Source organism: Octodon degus, unplaced genomic scaffold (assembly GCF_000260255.1).
Source record: "Octodon degus isolate 3935 unplaced genomic scaffold, OctDeg1.0 scaffold00057, whole genome shotgun sequence".
In the NCBI taxonomy this organism is placed as follows: Eukaryota; Metazoa; Chordata; class Mammalia; order Rodentia; family Octodontidae; genus Octodon; species Octodon degus.
Genome location: NW_004524633.1, coordinates 2,120,779 through 2,131,747, shown reverse-complemented (window position 1 = coordinate 2,131,747; position 10,969 = coordinate 2,120,779). Strand labels below are relative to the sequence as shown.

Here is a 10,969-nt window from a genome sequence, read left to right as displayed (position 1 = left end):
TTGTTGTTTTAATAATACAGTTTATAATTGTATCTATTTTACTTTTTATGTAAATGAAAGCAATGTCTTATATACATTATTTTTATAGGCTGGCATGTATGAAGCAGTTAATGAGGTTTACAAAGTACTTATTCCTATTCATGAAGCTAATCGGGACGCAAAGAAACTCTCCACAATTCATGGTAAACTTCAAGAAGCATTCAGCAAAATTGTCCATCAGGTAATTATTTCAATTTCTATCTGTAGTTATAACCAGAAAGAAAACTGGGCGAAGCCTCAGTGTCACTTTTTACTGTGTCAAGCTAGATCCATGAAGTAGCCTTTTCAATCCAGTGTCACATGAATAGTCAAAATGATTAATCATGGCTAAAGCAAGTCTTATTCATAAAAAAATTGAAATTCCCTAAAGTAAATGATTATTATTATAAACTTTCCATAAGCTTTTAAAAAATAATTAGCAAGTTTTTGAACTGTGATTTGTTTCACAAAGTAGTTTATAACTGAATTTGATTTTTAAATTGATGTTTATTCTTTTGCTGCCAAAACCTTTTTCTATTTAGGTGACTACAACTGAACTTTAGTCTTTGTAGTTGTTTGCATTTGATTATCCTTAATACAGTTGTATCACTTGTATGAAAATCATACTTAACTGAGATTAATAAAACCAGCGTCTTATTTCACTTAATTATAAGTGTGATTATATAAGCCACATGTGATCACTCAAATTAGAATCAAATTAAACTTGGCTTAAGAATGAAGTAGACTACAGCAGTTGATTTCTTTCAAGCTGCACTCTCGAAGGGTCCTGCTGAGCCGCCGCCTCCTGCTCCCCTCTCCTTTCCCTGTCGTGTGCTGCCCCTGCTGCTGCCGTGCTATTACCACTGCCCCAGCCAAGAACAAGGTGGAGTGGTGGTTTTCGAGTTCAGCATTAGTACTAGTCTTACTCAGTTCAGCTCGAACACCTCTTTCTCCCCCTGTGGGTTGTTCTGTTATGAGTGAATCGATACAATCCGAAAGTAAGATAGGCCCAGTGTTCATCCTGCTCAGATGAGCCTGTCCTGTCCTCTTCTAAGATGCTGAAGTTAAAGAAAACAAAAACCAGGCAGATGAGGCTTTGCGATCCTAACGGGAGGATGCTTTAGTTGCTTGTCCATATGCTGTGAAAGGAACTTCATCCCAGCTTGCAAGCTGCACACCACAAATTATGCCTGCAGGTCTGGAAGATCTGCGGCTAGCCATGTCCAAGACATTGTCATGGTTTGCGTCCGTGACATCAGAGCAGATTGCCACTTGCATCTCAGTTAGCCTGGACATTTCAGTGAAACGCAGCTCACTTGAGCAATCGGGTGCAGACAAGCAGTACGTTCTTCCCCCAAATCTCACTTAAAAGTATTTTCTGCACTTTTCACCTAAAAAGTTAGATTTTAAAGGGCAAAATTTTAGCAAGTAGGTTTTGATGTAGCAATTCATCTAGCTATTATAGATGCCAAGTGCAAGAGTATGCTGTTTTAAACATCCTGTCATCGTCCCTTCCCGGAGAGGAGTTTGTGGTACGGTGCCTTGCACTGTGAACTTCCTTTGGCCTTTGTTGTTGTTGTTACTTTTAAAGAGGTTTTTTTTTTTTTTATGACTTGCCCTTTTTTACTTTTTATTGTACAGAGTACTGGCTGGGAGGTAGGTAATGTTCTAGTTAGTTAAAGACACTAATAGACTGATTTGATAAGATGTGTTATGCCGATGCTTTGCCCACATGTGCTAGCTGTGGGTGGTCTGTCGCTGTCTGCTGTCAGCTGAATTCATTAACCAAAGAAATTCTGTTGAAATAGCTTTAAGTTTTTTAAAGAAATTTATTATTAAGAGGTTGTAGGTAGTGCATGGAAATCCTACTGTTGCACTAATGAGATTCTTTGGTAAATGAGCCACTTGTCATCACGTTAGTTTGTTTTTATCCTGTGGAGCATTTCTTTCATCAACATTTACACACAGATTCCTTTTTTTAACAATATTGTTTTCACTTCATTTTACAGAGGTCGATTTATGTGTTATTGCTCAGAGGTATAAATAGAAAATATTGTATTTCATTTGACCTAAAAGACATCATTGATTATAAGAAATACTACTAATTTATGTTTTTAAGAGACAAACTTTTATTAATAAGTTGATAGATGAATTCTAACTACAGAGATATTAAAATGCAGGCAAAAAATGTGCCTGAGAATTGATGAAATACTCTTAGCTTGATCTTGAGTTCCTTTACCTTGAGTATAAATCCTACTGAGGAAAGAAATTCAGTTTGGTCATTTAAATTTTGTTGGGCCAGGGAGATAGCGCAGTAGAATAAGTGCTTGCCTGGCAAGCACACAGTCCTGAGTTCGATCCCTGGTACCGCAAAAAAAAAAAAAAAAAAAGGAAATTTTGTTGGGGCTGGCCAGGCATGGTTGGGCCTGCCTGCCTGCCTGCAATCCTGATACTTGGAAGGCTGAAGCAGGAAGAACTTTGTAGGTTTGAGACCAGCCTGGACTACAAATCGAGCTCAAGGCCAGCCTGAACTGCACAGTGAGACAGTGTCTCAAAAAGACTAAAAATAGGGGCCAGTAAGCTCAGTTGTTTAAGTGCCTGCTTATGCAAATACTGTCAGGCTCAGGAGACTGTGCTTAGATCCCCAGATCCTCATGCCTTACCAGACCTGCCCTTAAGACATCCTGAGCCAGCCAAAAAAAAGTCCTTCTCAAAAAGACTAAAAATAGGGGCCGGGGAGATGGCTCAGTGGAATAAGCGCTTCCCTGGCAAGCGCAAGGGCCTGAGTTCAATCCCCGGTTCTGCAAAAAAAAAGACTAAAACTAAATTTTGTTGGGGGAAGGAATAAAGAGATTGAGAGAAGTTGAGATTTAATTTGCTCTCATTCTGACAGTGCTTGATTTATTAGTATTTCATGTAGACTACTTGTGCTTTAGTTTGAATATTTATTTTTTTTGTGTGTGTGGCCAGCTCAGCCCACCAGGGGGCGGGGCTGGCTGGCATGTGGTGCTGGGGGATTGAACCGCGGTCCCTGTGCTTTGCTTAGCTTGTTCTAAGTAGGTGCCTTAGACCACTTGAGCCATCTCACCAGCCCCACTTGTGCTTTAGTTTGTATAGTAGTTAGGCTTATAGTATTGGTTTACATCTTTCTATAAAGGAGAGATAAATACACTAATTTATTTTAACAAAGTTAAGTTATATACTAATAAGTCAGGTTTATTCAAGCTATGTGTACCTATAAAGTCATGTGCTTTGCCCATCATTTTGTAGTCAAATTTATATTGACTGAATAGCATAGAGTTCTCTGATTGATTTTGCATTGAAATCCTTGTTTGGGGACCCAAGTAGAAAACCTTAGGAATAAACGTTCCAAGTAAATTTCCTTCCATTTCTGAAATAGTACCTATCTTTTCTTTAGATGAAGACAGGACTTACATATCTACTTTAATTCTCTAGTGTGACTATGTATGACCTTTAGCAGTACCTAAGATGACACGTGTATCGAGACTTTATTTTATTATTTATTTATTTATTTATTTTTGGCGGAACTGGGGATTGAACTCAGGCCCTTGTGCTTGCCAGGGAAGTGCTTACTCTCCTGAGCTGTCTCCCGGCCCCCGAGACTTTATCTTTACTTTATTTGAGAGACAAAGTTCTACATGGATATTCTGTTGTACAATAGAATTAGCTGAAAATTAAACATATAGTGAAAATTAGGAAGATTTAAAACCTCTGAGCAGTTTATTACTAGTCTACTTGATGCTAAATCGACCCCTGAACGGTGGGATTTTCACTGGTTATGACATTAATAGCATTCATTCATCATGTTCCTTGCATGGTAAAAGTCACACCGACTTTCTTTTCTTGTTTATGTGCTTGTCACACTACTTTTTACCAGACCTTTAGCTTTGTAGCCTCTAAATTTGTTGCACGTTTGTTTTTGCTTTTCCTTTGTAAAACTTAAACGGATGCTTGCATTTTACAAATGTGTTTGCTGCCATTTGCTGCTTAATTGTTTTGAAAGTCTCCTAATTAAAATGCTCTGTTTTCTCTTCTCTTGCCCCTGGTTGCTGACCCTACTCCCTACTTTACTATTGTCTATTGTGGTAAGTTCCTATCTTGTGAATATTTTTTCTGTTTTACTCTGTGAAAACCAGTGATTTCATTTTTTCTAAAATCATGTTTCCTAGATAATTTCTGAGTGTCCTCTAAGAACTCTGCCTGGATTGAGATTCAGTCCGGATAATGTATATATTGTGGAAAGGCTCTTTGAAGTAATCATGTTCTGACTCCAAAGGCCCTTTGGGTGCATGCGTTAGCAGTGTTGCATTTGCATTGTCCCTCGCTCCAGACAAATTGTTTGCTAGCGCTAGCAAAGCTTTTGGAGAGTGAGAATATGAGACCGTGTGCGTGCACATAAGAGGGAGCTCGGAAGTGTGGTGTTTACCAGCGTGCTCTAGTCTTTACCACGCAGCGTAGCACATCATGAGCCCTTCTGGAATCCTGTGGCGCTGCTAGTTTCCGTTTCATAAAAACTGCTTATTGATTGATGGATGGATGGATGGATGGATGGATGGATTGGAGGATATTTTTGCCAGGCAAGTGCTTACTCTCCTGAGCCATCTTCCACAGGCTGCCTTAGGGTGGGCCCTGTGTGGCTTGTGGAGCTGGGGATCCAATTGAGGTCCCCTGCACCTGACTTGAGTTTGCCCAAGCATGCGCTTGGAACAACTGAGCTAACCCACAAGTGCCCGTAAAAACTGTCTAGTGTTCACTTTGAGCCTAGCGTTTCCCAGAGCCCTCATATTCTTCTTGCATGAAGATAAGTCATGTCTTCATTATAGTGCATTTTAAATCATTTTTCAGAAGAAAATTATTTAATTTCTATGTGAAATTTTATTTTACTGTTTCATATTTTGTATGTACTCTTTTTTTTTTCTTTTTATGGCATTTGGTTGTTACAGGGTCTCACTATGCAGCTCAGACTTACAGTGATCTTCCTGTTTTCAGCCTCCCGAGCACTAGGATTACAGGCATGCGCCACTATGTCCAGACTCAGTGGCCAGCTCAGCCCACCCTGGGGGCGCGGCTGGCGCAGCATGTGGTGCCGGGGATCAAACTGTGGTTCCTGCACTTTCTTAAGCTTGCCTAAGCAGGAGCTTTAGGCTGCCAAACTATCTCACCAGCCCCTACATATTTATTTTCAAAAGATATATTTGTCCTTTACCAAATAATGATCAGGTTATATTCAGAAGTGTGCTATTACAACTTTATATTTTGGGGGGGCTTTGTCGGATAGCTTAGTTGTCTAAAGTGCCTCTTGGGCAAATGCTGTTGGGCGCACAGGACAGCGGTTCAATCCCCAGCTCCAGAAGCTGCACCAGACCTGCCCTTATGGCAGCCCGAAGTAGCCAAAAAAAACTCCTGCAATTTTTTTTTTTTCAAGAAAACCAGTCTCCAAATGTTGACAACATAGTGACATGACACTGCCTCCATTTTTTAAAGATAGTGACATATTTAAAGGAAATGCCCACCCCTGCGAGAGGTGTCTTCCAGTCTCCAGAGGCTGGAGGCGATGGAGCTCACTGTGTTGCAGTCAGATTCTACTAGGTCACCAAAGAAATGCAGCTTACTCCAACCTGAGATTGAAGCGTGCGAGACGTTTCTGTCTTAACACACATGGCCGTCTTTCCTGAAGGAGAAGCTGATGTGAGGCTGCTCCATTCATTGGGTAGCGCTGGCGTCGTGGCAGCCTGAGAGACTTCCTAGGTTTTGGTTTGGTTTGGTGTGGTTTTTGGCTTTTTTGCCTTTTAGAGACAGGCTCTCCCTGGGCAGCTCAGGCTGGCCTTGAGCTCACTTTGTAGCCCAGGCTGGACCCAAACTCACAACGAACCTCCTGCCTCAGCCTCCTCAGTGCTGGGATTACAGGGGTGTGCCACCACGCCCAGCTGAGATTTTCAGAACTGCAAATGAAGTTTCCCTCACTCTTAGCATCTGCGTCTCCCTGAGCCAGCTCCTGCCCGGCGGTGCCTTCCCCAGGCAGCGCGCCTGTAAGCACACTGTTCTTAGGCCCTCATGACTGCCTGCCTGGCTGCTCCCCTGGCCTCGGCTCGGCCTGCGGTCCACCATCCTGTTCGTTGAACACAGAGGCAGGCCAGCCAGGCCTTCCCCGGGCTCCTGCCGGCAAGGTCCTTCCCCAGAGACTGTGCAGAGCGCCCTCGGGCTCTGCTGTGCCGCTGCCTTCTAGACGAGTCCGCCCTGGCAGCCTCCTGCGCCGTCTTGCCTTGCGCACGGCTTAGCAAGCTGTCCGCGGCGCGCTGCCGCCCGGCCCGAGGAGGCCGTCAGTGGCGGAGCAGCGGGCGGTGGCCCGGCCCACGCGCTGCTCGGCTCGCCGCTCTCTGCGAGCTTGCTTCCCGCCCTCGCAGCTCTCCCTGGCGCTGCCCTTGTCTCTGGGCTTCACCCGGCTGCCTTTCCCGGTGCACTTTCCACGACAGCACGGACCGCTTCGTACTGTATATATTGGACTACTTCTGTGTTATTCTTGAGGAGCAAGTCTTTTTCCTGATTAATAGGACAGTTTCAGTAATTAATACATGCTACATTGTTGTCTTCTTAGTCAGGAGCAAGTCTTACTTGCCTTTATTTTCCTGTTATGCAGATGAACAAGAGCTAACGTAGGAGAGACTCGCGGCTGCTCCCCGCAGCCTCGTGTCCGTGCCAAGGCGTGCAGGAGAGGCAGCTCAGTTTCAGGCCCCGTTGATGGAACCCGCTGTCCAGGCCCAGGGAGCATGGGCGACACCTTGTTGCTCGGGTCACCCTCGCGATTCCCTGCTTCTAGGAGGCTCCCCAAGTAAGATGGGCGCAGATAGTACTTCCCGTTGTGGAGACTGGCTAGGCTGGGAGCGCTGACGGAAGCAGGTCCCTGCCGGCTCCCCTTACCGAGGGGCCATGCTGTGGAAGTGTCTGGAAGCAGCAGGGTAAGGCCGGGCGTGCTGCTGCAGGCCTGTAATCCCAGCGCTGAGGAGGCTGAAACAGGAGGATCGCTGTGAGTTTGAGTCCAGCCTGGGCTACAAAATGAGCTCAAGACCAGCCTGAACTGCACAGTGAGACCCTGTGTCAAAAAGACACAAAAATAAAAGAAGAAAAGAAAGAAACAATCAGAATACTGTTATATACCAGAAGCCTCTGAGTAATGTAACTAGAAAAACAGCATTTTAAATATAGGAATATTTGGGCTGAAGGGATAGCTCAGTGGAATAAGTGCTTCCCTGGCAAGTGCAAGGGCCTGAGTTCAATCCCGTTTCCGCAAAAAAAAAAAAGGGAATATATTGTGTATGTGTGTGACATTTTGAAAAATTGCAATCACCAATTATTACTCTTTCAGATATCTTATGTCCCACCTGTTGCACCTTTCCTTGGTTGCTATTAGTACTGTACTCCATTGACTCACTAACAGTTTTAATCAGAATTTTGGTTGAATTTAATTAATCCAATTAGAAAGATTTTGTTTGCTATTGAAGTCAAATAATTTGTCTATTAAATTTTAAAATAACTGTGAAGAACGCTTTTAAATTAGAAAATTAAGGGCTGGAAATGTAGCTCAGTAGCATAGCAACTGCCTGGCAAGTGCAAAGACCTGAGTTTGATTCCCAGTACAGAAAGAAATTAGAAAATTAAAGGGTTGGGTTTTTTGTTTGTTTGTTTTTTTGTTTTTTAGTGCCCAAAACACTTTTCTTTCTTTCTTTCTTTTTTTTTTTTTTTTTTTTTTTTTTTTTTTTTTTTTTTTTTTTTGTATTTTTTTAATTTAGTATAGCATCTACAGGGTTTCAGCCTCCCAAGATCTGAACACTTTACTTTAAAACTATTTATTTTGGATAAAAATATGAAGGTGCTTTTGTACACTTAATATTTTCCATTTGGTATTACAAAATGGGTAAAATTCACATCTAACTAACATTTGTAATTTGATGTATGTACTCTTTAGTTTTCCCCACATAGGAGCAATAAAATATAAAGCAAATCAGGCTTAAAATGCATTCGGAGGAATCCAAATGCTTACATGTGGCTGTGCATAGAGGAGCTGCCCAGAATCCTTCCGAAACACCTTTGTGTCAGACTGCATGGGAGTGTCTGCATGTTGCCCTTTATTGGGAGGCTTGTCTGCAGATATACCTGTGTGAGTTTAAGGTGACTTAATTCTGATCCCAGTATATGCTTAATACATACAGTGGGCGACCTGGGGTCTCTAGAATAATGCTGTCTCAAAGAATTTTTTAAAATTATCTTTTATTTATAGATGTAGATATTTTTCCTCTGTTGCATTTTTTGTATTCTTCTACATTTATCTGTATATGTGTGTATATATTTATTTTATTTTATTTATTTATTTGGTGCTGAGAATTGAACTCGGGACCTTGCACGTGCCAGGTGGGTACTGTGCCACTGAGCTACATCCCCAGCCCCACAGAAAATATTTCCGTCAATGCAAGACACTAATTATAGATTGTTTTGGTTTGTACTGGGTTCTTTTGTTTTGCTTTAGCACGTCTAGAATGTCTTGGTACTTTCCTAGCTGCTGTCTACCGTGTGCTGTTCTTGGCACACAGAGAGGTTATGTGAAGGCTTACGCTAACTTAAAAATGTCTTGGTGTCTTTTGAGTGACCTTCAGCTTCTTCCAGTAGTAGAAGAGCTGAGGCGCAATTTGTGCTATTACAAGTATCTTTTCTTGACATAAGAGAAGTGATTTATCTCAGTTTGATAGACTTAGACCAATGTGATGCTTTATTCCAAGTCTTAAAAATGTATCATCTGTGATTCAGTCACCTGGTAAAAGCCCTAACTGCATAGTGTTTATTAGAAATAATAAAAGAAAAGTATTTACTTGTTTTTAACTTTCATTTGCAAGATAATAAAAGTATGGTAATTTTTAACAGAAACTTCTTGCACTGTTTTAAAGATTTTTACACTATACTGATCTTAAGGATAATGTGAAAAACAAGAAGATGTTATATTAAATTTTCCCCATTTTCCTAAACCTAGGATGGTAAGCGGATGTTTGGCACCTATTTTCGCGTTGGTTTTTATGGAACCAAGTTCGGGGATTTGGATGAACAGGAATTTGTTTACAAGGAGCCTGCAATAACCAAACTTGCTGAGATATCTCACAGATTGGAGGTGAATGCTGTGGTGGTTCATAAAATGTCCTCTGTGTTCTCTGTAATGAGTAGACTTTCCGATCAGACCCACTTGTTCAGTGTGTTTAATCCTGTCAGATAACACTCCTTAAGAGTACAAGGATTTCTGGTAAGCACAATAATACTTCTAAAATACTTTATGGTGGTAGTGTTTTGAGGAAAGCACTATGAAAGCAGGCTGGCTTGAACTCTCTGTGTAGCCCAGGCTGGCCTAAAGCTCTCCGTGATCCTCTTGCCTCGGCCTCCCAAGTGCTGGGGTTATAGACATGTGCCACCGTGCCCAGCTGAAAATACTGTTAATTATATGTTTTAAGGCTCTATTTTCTTGCTGTGGACAGGGGTGGGCATTGCTGGATTTTGAACCCAGGGACCTTCACAGTGAGATTTATACCCAGCCCACTTTTTATTTGGAAACTATCTTGTCAAGTCACTAAAGTGCCCCCTCTGGGTTCTGATTTACAATCTGCCTGCCTCAGCTTCCAGAAAGCTGGGATTACAGGGAAGCTCTACCATGCCTGGCTCCACACGTATTTTAGAAATTCCTATATGCTGTAGAATTACTGTGTTGTGTGTTGATGAAATCTATTAACTATCCGCATGTTGTGGAAAGAGACACAGTAAATTAAGTAGCAGCCAAAATGGAAGTAGAAGCAGAACCCTAGGAAATTTCTGATTCAGTGTCTTTGGTTTAACTGATTCCCAGCAAGCAAAAATGGGAGCAGAGATGGGGAGGGTCTGAAAGCCAAGCTGGACTCCATCCTGCCAGACCTGCATTTTGCCCAGATGTGTGATTTTTTGTCCCCACAGAACCAACTAAGAAGCAGGATGCAGCCTTGCTTTTAAACTTCATGTGACTAATTTTTTTTTCATGTATTTAGGGCAGAGTCTACAGGGTCTCACTGCGCAGATTGGACTCGTAGTGATTCTCATGTTTTCAGCTTCCCAAGCGCTGGGATTTCAGGTGCATGTCGCCACGCCCAGCCTCAGTTGCCGTGTCAGCGCACCCTGGGGTGGGACTGCCACGCCAGGGATCCAGCGGTGGTCCCTGTGCCTGTCTAAGCAGGCACTTTCATCCCCTGAGCTATCTGGCTGGCCCTCATGTGATTAATTCTTGAGTGGTGCATTTTTACTAAGGGCTTTGCTGGGCTGTTCTCAAACACTGGCTCTAAATGTGGCTTTTCATTTTTCAAGAGCTAGGCGAGCCCGGGGAAGTACTGAGACAGTGTTTCCCAAGTGTAATGTGCCTCCCAGCCCTGACCGCTCTGTTAGCGTTTAACTCTGAGGAGTTCTGTCTCTGCAGCACGCCCTGTCAGTCACATAGGAAATAAAAGCCATAAGCTACAGCAGATCAGGTTTTTACTGGAAAATTCTGGATTGGGGGGGTTGTTTTGTTTTGTTTTTTTGAGACAGGGTTCTATGTGTGGTGCAGGCTGCCCTTGAACTCACTGTGTAGCCCAGGTTGCCCTCAAATTCACAGCACTCCTGCCTCAGCCCCCTGAGTTGTTAAAATTATAGGTTTATGCCACCATGCATGGCCAAAATTCTGAAATATTCCTTTAAATCTTTTATTGTGAGAAATGTGCATGCATTGACCCTGGTTTGTAAGCAAGTAGGTCATGCCAGACCCAGTGAAAAGGACCTTGTGCACCAGTGAGCATCGTTTTCTCTATGTTCTGTCCCCTTTGTTTCTCTGAGAGACTGTCGTGGAGCCCTCTGTTTTTACAGACAAAAATGGTTCCTTAAAGAAATAAATTAT

General features: G+C 42.5%; 1 protein-coding gene across 7 annotated transcripts in view; it reads left to right on the top strand.

Moving 5' to 3' along the window:
- The window catches only part of Dock7 (dedicator of cytokinesis 7), a 246,024-nt gene that overhangs the window by 216,521 nt on the left and 18,534 nt on the right, over window positions 1–10,969 (top strand). For 3 of the 7 annotated variants that reach the window (XM_023718310.1, XM_023718308.1, XM_023718312.1), the window contains 3 exons: window positions 89–220; window positions 1,660–1,674; window positions 9,068–9,193. In XM_023718310.1, coding sequence (XP_023574078.1) covers window positions 89–220; window positions 1,660–1,674; window positions 9,068–9,193 — 273 coding nt within the window. Of the gene's footprint in view, window positions 1–88; window positions 221–1,659; window positions 1,675–4,175; window positions 4,200–9,058; window positions 9,194–10,969 lie in introns of those variants that run through there. The other 4 variants (XM_023718311.1, XM_023718309.1, XM_023718314.1 and 1 more) reach the window with 2 other exon arrangements.